At 36.1% G+C, this 18,192-nt stretch overlaps 1 protein-coding gene across 3 annotated transcripts in view; it reads right to left on the reverse strand.

Moving 5' to 3' along the window:
* The window catches only part of SCN9A (sodium voltage-gated channel alpha subunit 9), a 191,383-nt gene that overhangs the window by 91,080 nt on the left and 82,111 nt on the right, over positions 1 to 18,192 (reverse strand). For all 3 annotated transcript variants that reach the window (XM_007965235.3, XM_007965236.3, XM_073019778.1), the window contains 4 exons: positions 9,329 to 9,392; positions 7,929 to 8,070; positions 3,097 to 3,303; positions 1,168 to 1,455 (listed from right to left, as the gene is read on the reverse strand). In XM_007965235.3, coding sequence (XP_007963426.1) covers positions 1,168 to 1,455; positions 3,097 to 3,303; positions 7,929 to 8,070; positions 9,329 to 9,392 — 701 coding nt within the window. The remainder of the gene's footprint in view (positions 1 to 1,167; positions 1,456 to 3,096; positions 3,304 to 7,928; positions 8,071 to 9,328; positions 9,393 to 18,192) is intronic.

An 18,192-nucleotide genomic window follows, 5' to 3' on the forward strand; every position in this document is an offset into this window, starting at 1 on the left:
GTATGGCAAGGTCTTCGCCTCAAAACCAGCTTGGACTGCTCCGGTCATATTTATTTTTATTGATATATGTGTCCAAGTTCCGTATCATCCCCTAGGTTCAAGTGAAATTGTGGAGGCAGGGACTCTACCTTTTATTATTAGGTATATCAGGTAGAATCTTGCAGATTCTTAACTAGATTTTTAGTTCAGAAAAATGATTTGTGGGGTTGTATGATGGAAAACAGAGAAGTCCTAAGGAAAATAGAAGTAATGGTTCTTCTTGGGGGTTTGTGCAGAATTATAGGCAGGGAGACCTGAGAGATGAAGGTTCCAGTGAAAAGAGAAAGGGAAAGAGAACTTCCACATAAGCAGAATTAACAACTATGGCACTACATATTAGTAGTTGATGTGGTTGGGGGTGGACGATATCAAAGGCTTCTCCAAAGTTCCAAATGGGTGAGCGATACTCAGGTAATACTATTACCTATAATGGTTAAGAAAGAAGCAAGGCGGGGCACGGGGGCTCACGCCTGTAATCCCAGCACTTTGGGAGGCCGAGACAGGCAGATCACGAGGTCAGGAGATCGAGACTAGACTATCCTGACTAACATGGTAAAACCCCCATCTCTACTAAAAATACAAAAAATTAGCCGGGCATGGTGGCAGGCTCCTGTAGTCCCAGCTACTTGGGAGGCTGAGGCAGGAGAATGGCATGAACCCGGGAGGCAGAGCTTGCAGTGAGCCGACTCCAGCCTGGGTGACACAGCAAGACTCCGTCTCAAAAAAAAAAAAAAAGAATAAAAGAAAGAAGCGCAACTAGTCTAAGATTAGTTTTTACCCAATGAGGCATTATAAAACACATTATAAAATACAAATATAAAAGGTATTCTATAGTGTGAATAGTCTCTTTATTTCTGCAATGGTTCTCAGTAATATTTTGTTTCTGAAAATAGTTTATTAGAAAATATATTGACAATTCTGAAACTATAAAATCTTTCAAAAATGATAAAACCCAAATGAAAACCTGTGTACATCTTTCCATTAATGCCCAGCGATACTAGGTTTTTACCTAAGATCATGCCAATGAAGTCACTCACTATCCTCTCCTGAGGTCTCTTACCCTAAAATAAGACAGTTTTCTCTATCATTCTGCCTCTGGCGATACACATTGAGCAGTTTGGGTGGTACCTGATTGGGGGTAGATAATCTCTTTTCGTGTCCTCGCCTATGCCCTTCGACACCAAGGTGGAAACTTTTTCTTCTGATGTTCTCCTCTGAATCTGATTTGGACAATTTCTCAGCATCTCCCTTTTCTTCTCCACTGGAGAGCTTCTTTTGATTCTTTTTCTTTCTTCTGTTTCTTCTTTCTTTAGCACTTTTAGAGCTCAGTTTGGATGTTTCAGAAGAACTCTCTGAGAGGCCCATAATTCTGCTTCTCCTAATACTTGTATATTCAGCCGCTGCCGCTGCGATTGCCTGGTTGGGCCAAGACGTTAACACTTAAATGAGTCATTTCCAAAGCCTAGGAAACTCTAGGACAGGCCATCTTTCACCTATCAGCATAACAACATGGTGCATATAATCATGTCTTTTAAACATGAAATGATCGTTTTCTTTACACAGTGATCAGAATGTTTACAAAGTATATATATATTTTTTGTCTCAGGTTGAAATAAAGCTCTATTGTATTTTGGAATTAAACTATCACATGTTATTAATTTGCTTACAATAAAGACAAATTAAATATTATATGTTAATGTTTTACAAGGTAATTTTGGAATGTACATAAACCATGTAATAAGACAGACAATTTGATGATCAGGCAATTAACTCCATATCATCAATAGAATCAGGCACTCGATGGTTTAATAAAGATTGAGTTATCTGAAAAATAAATGAATTATTACAGCACAATATTGTAAGAAAGTGGTAAGGTCAATGAGTATTGGCCTGAATGAGACTTCTGGGGATTCCCTAGGTAGTACCTGGGATAACCCAGTACTATCCTTTTACAAAAATGTTTTGTTTATAAACACTAAAAAAATTCTTGTAAAAACATGGGAAATAAAGATACAAATGAAAAACAGAAAAAAAAGTCATCTTACATCCCAGAAACAATTGGTGCAAATATTTCCTCCATTCTTTTTATATGTCTGTATAATTTTAAAACTGAGATTGTATCTGACTACAGTATTTAATCCATCATTATTCTAAAAGATTTTTCCTCATGACATCATAATTTTTAAAAAAAACATAGTTCTATGGCAAAATAATACTCTGAGATACACAGTTTTCATAATTTTCTTAGTTATTTTCTAATTTTCCAAAATTTAAATGTTTTCTGATTTTTACCATTATTCAAACACTGCACTGAATATTTGTGCATCAGAATTTATCTGCATTACAGATGATGGCCCTCCCCTAATACATTAGATTCCTTGAAGAGATTTAACTAGGTCAAACCTTCAGACAAATGTTAAGACACCTGCAGTATATCTGAAATTATGTTTCTCTTCGTACAAGCCTTCTCAAACATTTACACTGAAGAATCTCTTTGGAGAGAGGATTAAGGAGGAAACTCTCAAGGAGCTGTGACAACCTGAAGTAGCCACATCAAAATTATTATTTTCTTAATATCTCCTGTTTTATCTTAAAAATCTTTGTGACATTAAGAAAACATGATGCACTGTGGTCTTCATACCCCATAGAACAGTATCTGTTAATTTTAACATTAAAATAAGTTTCCTGAAACCACTGTATACAATTGGTACTCTGGGGAAATCCATTTTGACTGTGTGTATATATGCATATATATATATATATATGCATATATAAACACACACACACGCACACACTCTAAGTCATTGTAGGTAAAAGGTTTAGGAGGAACAGCCTTAGATCACTTTCCATGCAGTGAGATGATTATGGGGAAAGTGTCAATTCTAGCTCAGTTCAGAATTGGTTCCTCTATCCACACCAGAAATGAGGATGCAGTTTATACACAAAAGTTCATTAAAGAAAATCTAGCTGGAGAAGGCCGAACATAAACCACAGAGCCTCTGTTGTAACCTTTTGCATTTCTACCTTTGGGAAGAATTTTAAATCAAATAACAGTACCTCAGCTTCTTCTTGCTCTTTTTTAAGTCGGTCTAACATCTGTTGAAATTCTAATTCTTTCTGTTTAGCTTCTTCAATGTTTGCCTGGTTCTGTTCTTCATAAGCCATGGCAACCACAGCCAAGATCAAGTTTATTAGATAAAAGGAGCCCAGGAAAATCACTACGACAAAGAAGATCATGTAGGTTTTGCCAGCAGCACGCAGCGTCTAGGGAAAAATGGAAATTGTCATTTGAACAACAGAAAGTTTTTTAGTAAATTATTTCAAGTTGACTGGCATGGGCAAATTTGACAGTTTTGTATAATCTCATGTTATCAAAACTATAAGGAGAAATTATATCTTCATGGAAAACAAATATTAAATACATTTTCAGTACAAAGAATATAGCAATGTGATATGCTTGTACTAAAGTCATGTATGATTCTTGATTATTAAGTGTAGTAGTATAAAAATCATGCATTTTTTCCTATAGTCTGAAAATTACTCATAAAATCAAATCCTTTGCTCGCTTTCAAATTTTAGGAACAAGTGATATCTATAGTCCCTCTTACTGTTAAAATTCTATCTTTTCTTTATTTACCATTAAATATTAATAATATCATTGAATGTTAACTCTAGGGAGATAGTCTTATTTAATTACTTTATTCATCTCATAGGTATTTCAATTAACTTTTTTTGGTTTTATTTGCTTTTTAAAATAGATTTGATTTTTCAAAATAGTTTTAGGATTACAGCAAAATTAAACTGAAGGTACAGAGATTTTTCTTTCTTTTTTTTTTTTGGCGTAACGTGCAGGTTTGTTATATGTTACATGTTACACGTGCCATGGTGGGTTGTTGCACCCATTAACTCGTTACCTACATTAGTTATGTCTCCTAATGCTATTCCTCCCCTTACCCCCAACCCCGACAGGCCCCAGTGCGTGATGATCCTCTCCCTGTGACCATCTGTTCTTATTATCCAACTCTCACTTATGAGTGAGAACATGTGGTGTTTGGTTTTCTGTTCCTGTTTTAGTTTGCTGAGAATGATGGTTTCTAGCTTCATCCATGTCCCTGCAAAGGACATGAACTTATTCTTTTCTATGGCTGCATAGTATTCCATGGTGTATATGTGCCACATTTTCTTTATCTAGTCTATCTTTGATGGACATTTGGGTTGGCTCCAAGTCTCTGCTATTGTGAATAGTGCCACAATAAACATACATGTGCATATGTCTATACAGTAGAATGATATATAATCTTTTGGGTATATACCCAGTAATGGGATTGCTGGGTCAAATGGCATTTCTAGTTCTAGATCCTTGAGGAATCGCCACATTGTCTTCCACAATGGTTGAACAAATCTACACTACTACCAACAGTTTAAAAGCATTCCTATTTCTCCACATCCTCTCTAGCATCTGTTATTTCCTGACTTTTTAATGATCACCATTCTAACTGGCATGAGATGGTATCTCATTGTGGTTTTGAATTGCATTCCTCTAATGACCAGTGATGATGAGCTTTTTTTCACATGTTTACTTTAAGTTCCAGGATACATGTTCAGAACGTGCAGGTTTGTTACATAGGTATACATGTGCTATAGTGGTTTGCTGCACCTATCAACACATTATCTAGGTTTTAAGACCTGCATACATTAGGTAGTTGTCCTAATGTTCTCCCTCCCCTTGCCTCCCACTCCCCAACAGGCCCTAGTGTGTATTTTTCCCCTCCCTGTGTCCATGTGTTCAAATTTTTTCAACTCCCACTTATGAGTGAGAACAGGCAGTGTTTGGTTTTCTCTTCCTGTATTAGTTTGCTGAGGATGATGGCTTCCAGCTTCATTCATGTCCCTTCAAAGGACATGATCTCATTCTTTTTTTATGGCTGCATAGTATTCCATGGTGTATGTGTACCACATTTTCTTTATGCAGTTTAACATTGATGGGCATTTGGGTTGATTCCATCTCTTTGCTATTGCAAATAGTACTGTAATAAACATACATGTGCATGTGTCTTTGTAGTAGAATGATTTATATTCGTTTGGGTATATACCAAGTAATGGGATTGCTAGGTCAAATGGTATTTCCGGTTCTAGGTCCTTGAGAAATTGCCCCACTGTCTTCAAAACTGTTGAACTAATTTACACTTCCACCAACAGTGTAAAAGCGTTACTATTTCTTCATAGCCTCACCAGCATCTATTGTTTCTTGACTTTTTAACAACACCATTCTGACTGACTTGAGATGGTATCTCATTGTGGTTTTGATTTGCATTTCTTAATGACCACCGACGTTGAGCTTTTTTTCATGTTTTTTGGCCACATAAATGTCTTCCTTTGAGAAGTGTCTGTTCATATCCTTTGCCCACTTTTTGATGGGATGAGAGGCTGGTTCAATATATGCAAATCAATAAATGTAATCCATCACATAAACAGAACCAATGACAAAAACCACATGATTATCTCAATAGATGCAGAAAAGGTCTTTAGTGAAATTCAACATCCATTCACGTTAAAAACTATCAATAAACTAGGTATTGATGAAACACATCTCAAAATAATAAGAGCTATTTATGAAAAATCCATAGCCAATATCATACTGAATCGGAAAAAGCTGGAAACATTCCCTTTAAAAACTGGCACAAGACAAGGATGCCCTCTCTCACCACTCCTATTCAGCATAGTGTTGGAATTTCGGCCAGAGCAATCAGACAAGAGAAAGAAATAAAGGATATTCGAATAGGAAGACAGGAAGTCAAATTGTCTCTGCAAATGACAGGATTCTATATCTAGAAAACCCAATCATCTCAGCCCCGAAACTCTTTGAACTGATAAGCAACTTCAGCAAGGTCTCAGGATACAAAATCAATGTGCAAAAATCACAAGCATTCCTGTATACCATCAATAGACAAGCAGAGAGCCAAATCATGAATGAACTCCCATTCACAATTGCTATAAAGAGAATAAAATACCTAGGAATACAGCTTACAAAGGTTATGAAAGACCTCTTCAAGAAGAACTGCAAGTCACTAATCAAGGAAACAGGATAGGACACAGACAAATGGAAAAACATTCCATATTCATGGATAGGAAGACTCATTATCATGAAAATGGCCATACTGCTGAAAGTAATTTATAGATTCAATGCTGTTCCCATCAAACTATCATTGACATCTTCACAGAATTATAAAAAAACTACTTTAAATTTCATATGAAACCAGGAAAGAGCACATACAGCCAAGACAATTCTAAGCAAAAAGAACAAAGCTGGAGGCATCACCCTACCTGACTTCAAACTATACTATAAGGTTACAGTAACCAAAACAGCATGCAAAACAGACATATAGGCCAATGGAATAGAACGGAGACCTCAGAAACAACACCACACTTCTACAAGCATCTGATCTTCAACAAGCCTGACAAAAACAAGCAATGTGGAAAGGATTCCCTATTTAATAAATGGTGCTGGAGAAACTGGTTAGCCATATGCAGAAAACTGAAACTGGGCTCCTTCCTTATACCTTATACAAAAATTAACTCAAGATGGATTAAAGACTTAAATATAAAACCCCAAACCATAAAAATCCTAGAAGAAAACTTAGGCAATACCGTTCAGGAAATAGGCCTGGGCAAAGACTTAATGACAAAAACACCAAAAGCAATTGCAACCAAAGCCAAAATTGACAAATGGGATATAACTAAACTAAAGAGCTTCTGCACAGCAAAAGAAACTAACATCAGAGTAAACAGGCAAACTATAGAATGGGAGAAAAATTTGGCGATCTACCCATCTGACAAAGGTCTAATATTGAGAATCTATAAGTAACTTAAACAAATTTACAAGATAATTAGCATGTATATTAATAATTTTATAATATAATATACTTTTATCATACAAAGCATTTTAAAGTGCATTTAGAATAGCATAAATAGATATTAAATGAAAAATAAGTCTTACCGCTGATGAAAAATTATTTTAATTTTTTTATTTGTATTTCTTTAATTTTGAGTAAAGGTGACCACTTGTTGCCTATTCAAAAAATATTTGCATTCTCGTTTTTGCTGTAAAGTGCATCTTACATAATTTCTGAATTCATTTATAATATTCTTGGAAATAAAGTAAATATAAAATAGGCCAAAAAAGAAAAAAAAGACAAATCTGCAACTATTCTGAGAAAAGTGTATCATTGTTATGCATAATATAGAATAATCATTTTGCTCTCCTTCCTTTTAGATTGGCTGCTGAGAATATACAAGTAAATAGAGACCACAGCCCCAACAGGTTCACATTCACGTTAGAGGAAATGGCCATGTGAATTAACACTTACAGTACGAGATATCAATGATATAAACAGAAGGATATACAAAAAGTCACGGAAGTCTACAGTTGGGAGCAGTTGATTTGGGAGAGAAAAACTTAGAGAAATGAATTGAATCTTTAACTGTAAATAGGAGTTCAAAAATAAAACATGGTGAGCCGGTGAACATCACAGAGCCTCTTCTCTTCAGGCCATCCCAAGCACGCATGGAAAACAGTACATGTGTAGGAGCAGCTTGAGAAAACATTGCAGTATGTCCCGGTACTTAACTAGGACCCCATGGGATAATATACTCAGGAAGGAGAAAGATCTAGAGATTAAATATGCCCAGAAAAGATAAGAAAATTATTTACGATTCAAGAACTATCCATATTATTAGTTATGGGAGTAAAACACTTATAATTTTAGTAATAAGATAATAGAGTTTCCTCCATTCTCAAATAAATAAAAATCCTCCTAATATAGGCTGTTAACATACACTAGATACATATGCCATTCAAAAATACAATGCATGTTTCTCTTGGCACTCACCTGTTGGTAAAGGTTTTCCCAGTAATCTTGGGTCATTAGCCTAAACAACGCTAAGAAGGCCCAGCTGAAAGTGTCAAAGCTCGTGTAGCCATAATCAGGGTTTCTGCCAATTTTCATACAGGTGTACCCCTCTGGACATTGGCTACACATGAAAAAGAATATTATAGGTGAGAGTGTCTTCAGGACACAAGCTAAATAGCCTTAGTGAAAAGTTACAAATTCAAGGTTTCTTCTATAGGGGGACAACATTGAATAACGATTAAGAATACATGATTTGGAGCCAGGACGAACTGGTTTTGAATCACACTCTACTACTGACTACTTATAGTGACTTTACCAAATTCTTCAAGGCACAAGTCTGTCTGTGAAAATAGGATAATAACATCTACCTCAAGAAAATAAGATTTGTAGTAAGTTTAAATAATGTGTACAAATTACTTAGCTTACTTCCTGCACATAGAAAGTATTTAATAAATCATAGCTGCCATTAGCATTATCATCATTAAAACATGGAAACTTTCAATAGATGTTTTGTAATAGTTCTTGGATCAGTAAATATTGATATGTAGGCTGCTACCAAAGCTCTTTCTTTCTGTATAATTCTTGGAATGGATTAGAATCAATAATAGTCAAAATATAGTAATTATCTAAGTTCATAAAAATTTGTAGCTTTAAGACTTTTTTCTTTCTAAAATTGGTGGACTGGTTTTTCCTGATGCCATTAAATAAATACAATACTCTGAGATTCTTCTGGGAACAGCAACCTTATCCGGTTTATTCCTATGTTTCCAGTGTACACAGAGACTGATGAAGAGATATCTGCATAGGGGGAAAAGCAAGAGCTAATGCAGCTAATGCTACAAAATGAAGTTGGTGTAAGAAAGAAGCAGCAATATGGACAGTTGGATATGTACAATATTCTTATATATACAATATTCTTAAAATATATGCACCCAAGTCCAAGGAATCCCTTTGCTTAGAGTTGCCAAAACACAACATTCAGTCACCTATGAGTCACATTTAATTGGAGAATGAGTGGAACTTGGGAGTAGAAAGAAAAATTGATTTTGTGACTCTTCTTTTTCCAGAAAGAAGAAAGACCTGAAACTATCCAACCAACTTTTGGTGTTTTCTAGATGTAACATTTTCTACCTTCTTAAGATTTATGTGACTTCTGTCTTGTGTTAATTCAAGCACTATTTCAAAGTCTTGCTTTCAAGAGTATGCATTAACTGTGAACATTTTAAAGACTGGATTTGTTGTGGGACAGAATGAGACAAATAAAACCATGAAATATATAAAAAAGCAATATAGAATCAAAGACTAATTTGCAAACTGATTGAACATTCGTTTCCTTCTCTTTCAGCCTTTAGACTAAAGAGAAAACAAATATTACATACCCTGAATCTGTGCTGAAACCACAAAGGAGAGCATCTTTGGATCCCTCCAAGTAATAAAAGTATTCTGTTGAAGAAGAATGTGAACAGTTATAACATTATAGAGTTTAATCTGTGATTGTGATAAAGCAGGTAAATCAATTGATATAGACAATTATCTAGAAATTCAGGCCTGGAACCAGGCAATATGCATCCATTTGTTTACTATTTTCTCATATATTCTCCCTCAAATATTTATTGATATCTTATAGGCTAGGCAATAAATATGACAATAAACATGATGAATAAAATCACTAGTTTTATGAGGCCTCCTTTATGTTTAGGTGAAGGTGGAGGTTGTGGTTGGATAAAAACTTAAGTAAATAAATAAATATACAAGATATTTTCAGACAGTAATAAATGATCTAAAGAAAATAAATTAAGGCAATGTGGTAGGCTGCAGTCAGGGAAGGTCTTTCTAAGGAGATGATGTTTAAACTAAGATCTAAATGTGACAAGGAAGACAGCCATGAAAAGACTGGCGAAGAGCTATTTGGGCTGGGGGAAGAGCAAGAGCTAAAGTCCTAAGGCAGAGATGAAGTTGGTGTGTGGAAAAGCCAGCAAGATGTGGCTACAGTGTAGCGTGGCTACAGTGTGGTGAGAAGGACTGTGATGGCAGAGGTAGGCAGGGGCCAGATCATGTCAGAATTTGCATATCATTGAAATGAGTTTGGATTTTAAGTATGATTAAAGGTACAGTCAGGTGTCACATAATGACTGTGATACATTCTGAGAAATGCATCATTAGGACGTTTCATCCTTGTGCAAACCTCCTAGGGTGCACTTATACAAACCTAGAGAGTATAGGCTACCATAAACCTAGGCTATGTGGTATAGCCTATTGCTCCTGGGCTGCAAACCTGTAGAGTGGGCTACTGTACTCAATACTGTAGGCAACTGTTATACAACGGAAAGTGTGTATCTAAACACAGAAAAGGTACAGTAAAAAATACAGTATTATAATCTTATGAGATAATCATTATATATGTAGTCCACTATTGACTAAAACATTGTTATGTGGTACATGAATGTAATAGAAGTGGGAAATAGAAATATGGGATATTACTGACATTTAAAAATGTCACTGTGGTTACTCTGTGGGCAGTGGGCTATAGAGAAGCAGGTGTGGAGGCAAGGAGACCAGTTAGGTGACAATAGTGAGACAGGACATGGCTACAACTCAGAGAATAGCTGTGGACGTGGAGAGAAGGGGATGGAAGGAGAATGGACAGGAACCTCTGATGGAGAGCATGCAGGGTGTGTGCAAAAGAGAAGACACAGGATCTATCAGCGGGGGAGTTGGTAGTGCCCATTGCTGAGTAGAGGAAAACTGCAGCAAGAAGAGGTCTGGAGAAAAACCAGGAGTTCTGTTTCAGCCATGCTTTGTTTGGGATGATTGTTGGGTATTACATTTTTCAAGTAAGCAGCTGGATTGATACGAGATTTTGGACATCAGTAGAGTTATCAAGGCTGGAAATATAAAGATGAGAGTTATCATCTAATATACAACTTTCGAGGCCATGAGGATTGATGAATTTACCTGGAGAGAAAGTTTGTAGCTAGAAAAGGAAAAGGAAGGGAAGAGAAGGGAAAATAGGGGAATAGAGAAGAAGAAAGGGGGTAGGGAGGGAAGAGGAGGAAATGGGAGTTGAGGGAAAGTGAAGAGCAGGAAGAGAGCCCCTGACCGAGTCCCAAAATACTCCGTAAGAGGCAGACTCAGTAAGGCAGTATATAAATGAATAAAATTTGTTTTCTGAACTTCTCTTACTGTTCATTCACCAGTCCATACTTATTTAGGACCTACTAATTCTAGGTGTTGAGGAGATAACAATGTAATCGATGCATATTTTCCATTTTTCACCTTTCATGTTACTCTTTGTGCTAATTTTTAGTAGTAAAAGTTCTCATCAACTCTTCTGTCATTTGCTGTTAAGGCTTGTTGCTAAGACTGGAGGCAGATCTATCCTTTTTTTTATTATTATTATACTTTAAGTGCTAGGGTACATGTGCACAACGTGCAGGTTTGTTACATATGTATACTTGTGCAAATTATATGTTGCACATGTTGGTGTGCTGCACCCATCAACTCGTCAGCACCCATCAACTCGTCATTTACATCAGGTAGATCTATCCTTGTATAATAAACGTTTAAGTGACTAAAACACCTTTTGTCATCTCTCTTAAATATCTATTCTACTTAATAAGAACTTGACTTCCTATTTTACTCAGGTCAAATAAAAAATCTGATTATTAGGAGACTTTTGGAGTAATCATGGAAGAAAGACTATGAAATCAGATATTCTTGGATTTGAATGTGGCTTCTATCCCTTCTTAAGTGAATTATCTTTAAGCCATTAAGCCTTAGCTGCTGCATCTGTAAAATATGTATAAGAATGCCTACTTTATAAAGTTTTTAAATAGTATAAATAGGATATTGCATGTAAACCACTTGATACTGTGATCCACACATTCTGTACTAGCCACTCAAAAACGGGAGTTATTATTAAACTATTATACAATTTGAGATAATACTATTGATTGACTTACACATCATCATTTTATCTTACTTAGAAGACATAGATAAAACAATAAAGCCTCATAGTTTGAGGTACAAATGTAGGTGAAAATGTGCATGAAAAGCTTTCCTGAAAACACTCAACCTTGGGAAGGATGGGCCTGTTAGAGTGAGTATGGGGGAGGGTAAGATGCAATTTTGCATACATAAACATCCGAAGTATTTTATTAAGGATGGATTACTTTAGAATTATCCTTTAAACTAACTCTGGTTCATGTTTATCAACCACTGAGGAGCCAAATTATATGAATGGGCTCTGGAGCTGTCTGTATTAGCACACTGCTGCACTACCGTATTTAACACAGTACAAGAATGATGAAAGGTAAAGCAATGCAAGTAGCTCACTCTAGGTTTCTAGAAAACTTTACAATAATTTCTAAACAACTAGACATTAAATTATTAAGATGGTTGGCTTCAAGAAGATTTAAGGTTAACGTCTTTTAAAAAGGGAAAAAATGAATGCAAAGAAAAATGAAATATTGCTTGTGCACATTCAAAAGTGGGATGATTCTGAAAGATAAAGAATGAATCATGGCCGGGTGCCATGGCTCACGCCTGTAATCCCAGCACTTTGGGAGGCTGAGGCGGGTGGATCACGAGGTCAGGAGATCGAGACCATCCTGGCTAACATGGTGAAACCCCGTTTCTACTAAAAATACAAAAAATTAGCCAGGCATGGTGGCGGGCTCCTGTAGTCCCAGCTACTCGGGAGGGTGAAGTGGGAGAATTGTTTGAACCTGGGAGGTGGAAGCTTCAGCGAGCCGAGATCGCACCACTGAACCCCAGCCTGGGTGACAGAGTGAGATCCTGTCTCAAAAAAAAAAAAAAAGGTCGGGCGTGGTGGCTCACGCCTGTAATCCCAGCACTTTGGGAGGCCGAGGCGGGCGGATCACGAGGTCAGGAGATCAAGACCATTCCTGGCTAACACGGTGAAACCCCGTCTCTACTGTAAATACAAAAAACTAGCCGGGCGAGGTGGCGGGCGCCTCTAGTCCCAGCTACTCGGGAGGCTGAGGCAGGAGAATGGCGTGAACCCGGGAGGCGGAGCTTGCAGTGAGCTGAGATCCGGCCACTGCACTCCAGCCTGGGTGACAGAGCGACACTCCGTCTAAAAAAAAAAAAAAGAATGAATCATGACTCAGTAATTCCACTTACTAGGTATATACTGAGAACTGAAAATGTATTTCCACAAAAACTTGTACATGAATGTTTACAGCAACATTATTCATTACAACCAAAAGATGGAAATAACCCAAATGTCCATCAACTGATGAATGTATAAACAAAATATGGCATATACATACAATGAAATATCATTTAGCAATAAAAAAATGAAGCATAGATACATACTATACCATGGATACATTTTGAAAACATTATGCTAGGTGAAAGAAGACAGACACAAAAATCCATGTGTTATATGATTCCATTTATGTTAAATCTACAGAGTGAGTAAATCCACAGGGAAAGAAAGTAGATAGTGGTTGCCACGGGCTGGGGGAAAAGGGAAATGGGGAATGACTACTAATGGGCCCAGGGTTTCTTAGTGGGAAAGATGAAAATATTTAAAATTAGATAGTGGTGATCGTTGCACAACTCTGAATACTGTTTTTTAAAAAAAGTTGTACAAGTTTGAAAAGAGGAATTTTGTGGCATGTAAATTATTCCTCAATAAACCTAGTTTTAAAAGGGAATGCAGAATAATGGCAAAGGTTATGGGTGGGGGTAAATAAATGCCAACTTCTCACTAAAATACATATGGGGAAAATGAAAATTGATATAACAAAAATATAGAATTGATATTAAATCTAATGAAGATTCTAGGTGAATTTTTTTTATTGATTTTCAAGATTAATATAGCAAAATGGAGAAAAAGACAACTTATGACAATTGTGTATGGCTTGGGCTTATTTGCCCAACCAAGGGCAAATAATGCAACTCTGAGAAAACTAGTGCAAGGGATCAGGTTTGGGCAGAGGGCCTGCACGTGATACTCTACGCTCTGGCAAATGTGGTTCTCACAAGAAAGCAGCTGTAGATGAAGAAGATAGGAAACGTCCTGTTAGCAGTGAAGACCAACACTGTGGTTTTTTCAAAACTTTCTCTATTAAACGTCAAATATTAGAAAAATAGGAGGAAGAGAATATCCTATTTTAGCCCAATATAACCACAGTATATTTCTCCATAATACTGCACATTTAGCTACACACTGTGCACATGAACCCCATTTTCATGTGTAGCAGCATAAAAGAGTGTTTGACGAGCATCAAAGCAGATAGCAACACCAAAGGAAATCTACAAATTGTGTGTTTTTCAGCAGGAGACGAGACAGTGAGTTAATTTATTTGATGGTGAATTTTGAAAGACATTTCAGAAAATACTTTGCTATAGGCACCAGAAAATGCTTTTAGATTATGCTCCAAGGTTCTCTATGTAGGTTGCCTTTACCATTATAATTCTTTGATCTTTTAAAGACTGCCAATTCATTTGCCTTAGTACTTTCTCATGATCTATCAACCAACTTCTCGTCACTCTTTATATAGCTTAAATCCATGGGCATTCATTATCATCAGTCCCTAACCTGACAGAACCACAATCTACACATAATCTAGCATCTGTCTTTTCCATGCTGGCTACCAAATGGCTGAATGTTGGTGGAGAACCTCTCACAACCAAATGAATGGTTGTATTTTAAGTAATCTCAAAACATCAAATTTGCACTCAAAATACACTAAATTTCTCATTCCCTGAGATGACCATATATATAATGCATTCTTGTCAAATCTTCTGTAGAATTTTCTCTTCCTCTCATTTGCACACTCAGGCAATGATCCCATCTTATACTTTGAGGAAATAAAAACCATTGGCTTTGAACTCAATCATCTTTTGATACCTCTGCAGTCTTCCCTTCTGTCTTTCCTCCTGTTTTAGTGGAGCTGTGTCTCTCTTTTACTCTTTCACTTTCACAAGGACTTGACTTCTCCCTCTCTCTCCTGAATTGACTCATATATAACTACTCATTCATGATCACTAGCAAAACATCCCTACAAAAATCCGTATTTTTAAAAACATGCCAGCCATTGCCCCATTATTCTGCTTCCCTTTATATCCAGATTTCTTGGGAGAATTGTCTACACATATTACCTTCTTTCTGACCTCTTATTTTCACCCCTCTATGCACCTTATTCTGACCTTGAACGCTTACCACTTCCCCAAATTTTCTCAAGAAATTCTCTGATGACTTCCCTGTTACTTAACCTAATGCGTATTTCTTTCTTCATCATCCTTAATCCTTGATCTTGCAGCATGACTCCACACAAGCACATCTGTTTCTACAATATATTTTCTTCTCTTGGCTTCATTATTTATATCTTTGCTTCTTACTTTATTGGCGGCTCTTTCTCTGTGTTCTTTTCTGGGTCCTCTTTTCTACCTGAATTCTAAATGTCAGAGTTGTAGATCTCAGGACCAGATTGCTTTAAATACCAAGTCTCCCATTCTCTACCCACTTAAAAACATCAGGGATGTTCAGAGCTAGAGGGACGTGTGTGTGAGTATGTGTGTGTCTTTTCTTTTTGCTGATTGCTCTGGAATTTATCTCCAAATTCAGCAGACCCTCCGATTTCTATGCTTAAATCTCCAATTCTCTATATTATATATCCACCTGGACATCTCGAAGGCATCTCATTTTAATTTTAGCTAGCTAATAGTGACCTTCCTCTACAAACGTGTCCACCATTTCCTCCTTAACCATCACCACCCATCCAGTTATTGCAGCCAGAAACTGAGAAGTCATCCTCGATGCTTCCTGTGTTCTTTAATCCATCAGCAAGCTCTACAGACTTTGTGTGTCGAGCTCATCTTTTTTCTCTTCATTTCTCTGCCATCAGAGAAAATGAAACGTTCATTTTCTCTTGCCTAGATGAGAGAAGCAACCTTCAACTTGTCTTTCTTATTCCCATCTACCATCTACCCTTGCTCAAACAGTTGTCCACAAGACAGACAGCAATAAAAACTACTGCATTTAAAATAAAATACAAGCTCCTTTCCATGGGCTGAAATGTCCTGCATGATATGACTCCTGTTTTTCTGCTACTTTCTCTGTTGCTATTCTTCCTTTCTCTTAATAAACTATGCTGCTGCTTTTCCATTCTTTAAACTCATACCCTCCCTTTATTCAGGACCTTTGGCCATGCTATTCCTCCTAACTGAAGCAGCACCCTCCACACACAGACTCACACCCACACTTACACTATTTTATGGCTTCTTACTATCTTTTAGATCTCAGCCTAAATGCCATCACCTCAGAGATGTCTTCTCATCTAGTTGATATCTCAGCACCTGAGACTCACTTCCTTTGCATGGCAATTATTATAACTTGAGATACTTTTAATTTATTTGTCTGTTCCCTCAAACATTTTTTCATTCCCACTAGATGGTAAGCTCTGTGAAAGCAAGGGCTGAGGCTATCGTTTCTTGCTATAGCAGAGGGAAACCATGTAATAAACACACCAATAAATGAAAGTTTGAATCAATTATGCAGTCAAGAAAGGCTTCTATAACATAGAAAACAGAAAGTAAAATTCAGACTTGATTTAAACACCTCTTTGCTAAAACTACATTTTAGAAGATAATAAAGAATAATGTACAGATTTGGAAGAGAGGATTGTGGTATAAGATTCATTATTAGCTAATTGTCATTTATTCATGTTTAAACACAATATAAAAATAATTCGCATAACTCAAGGGCTCCTCCTAATCTTTTTTAGGAAAAAAATATACATGAAGCAATTCCAGAATGTGATGAACTAAATTAAATTTGATTAAAGGCTGTCTCTGTACATAGAGAACTGCAATCTAACTTCCTATGTAAACAAACTGCATTCTAATTTATTAGTATATTCTTATAACAAGTAACTGTCTCAGCCAATCACAGCAGCTGAGCTTCAGCCAACCACAGCTTGCTGACTTATCAGACAATGTCCACATAAGGCAAATGTCAAGCTATAAGTAATCAAGCTGTTTCTGTGTGTCACTCCCTTTTTCTATCTATAAATACCGCTGCTCATGTTGCTGAGTTGAGCTCTCCAAACTTCTCTTGGTTCCGAATGCTGCCTGAATCATTACTATTATCTTATTAGATATTAGTAATTAGAAATAAAAGTAAATAGAAATTCTATTTCTTGCTGAAATAAGCTGCTAAATTTAATTTGTTGAAAAATTTTCTTTTAATAAAGGTTAAGAAAACCATTCATAGTATAAACTCAGAAATAGGAGCAAGATTCAGAATAAAAGAACTGATCCTAGTGAGAAAAGTTAAGTTTAAATAAGTGTGGTAAAATAATCCACGATATTAAATGTAAGTTACTTATCAGATATCTTAATTTTACAGCATATAAATTAAGAAATAAAATTCTCCATAAATTGGAAAGAAAATTCAAATCATATTTGTAACAATCAGAAACTGGAAAAGTGGGTAAAGATAAAAAGGAGGGGAAAATATGCTAAATTCCTCATCAAATGGTGGTAGTAAAAATATATATGTTAAATATTTTACTTCAAAACTTTCAGTTTTCTTGTTAAGGCTTCTATTTTTTTCTGTCGTTTTACTTATAGTCTTTTACTATGTTGGTTAAGTGTTACTGGATTTTATTTATCACAGTGAGTGAGAAAGGACACATTTGGTAAAATAAGAAAAAGATGTATATTACTTTTTATTATCTAAGGAGAATCCTGACCTTTCCTCCCTCATCTCCTTTCGGCAACAGCACATATATTTGAAAGGTTTCATGACTTCCATATCACACCTGGGTCAAATTATCTATTAAGGTTTATGTATTCATGTGGGCAACATCAGATAGATACATTCCAGGTGTCAGACAGAAAGTACAATCTTGATCTTATTTTCATCCAATATTCATCAACGGTTACAGTGAGAGACACCGCGCCAGGGGATAATTGTTTAAGAGAACTTTCAATTCATGCTTTATGTAAGAAACTCTGATTGATACTTCTGAAGTAAGCAGACTTCTGAGAGTGCATACAGATTATCTCATGTGGTACCTACAGAAATAATTCTATTGTACTAAACTTTGATGTATTGCCGTCAGCCTATATTGAAGGAAGCCATTAAAAACAGCTATGAAACTCATCATTTGTTACAAAGTGGATGTTGATAAAGCCGAGTAAATGATTTTGCTTTGTACAAATCTTTAGGAATACTATCAAGATACAGATGCTATTTTAATATTTG

This window comes from Chlorocebus sabaeus, chromosome 10 (assembly GCF_047675955.1).
Source record: "Chlorocebus sabaeus isolate Y175 chromosome 10, mChlSab1.0.hap1, whole genome shotgun sequence".
In the NCBI taxonomy this organism is placed as follows: Eukaryota; Metazoa; Chordata; class Mammalia; order Primates; family Cercopithecidae; genus Chlorocebus; species Chlorocebus sabaeus.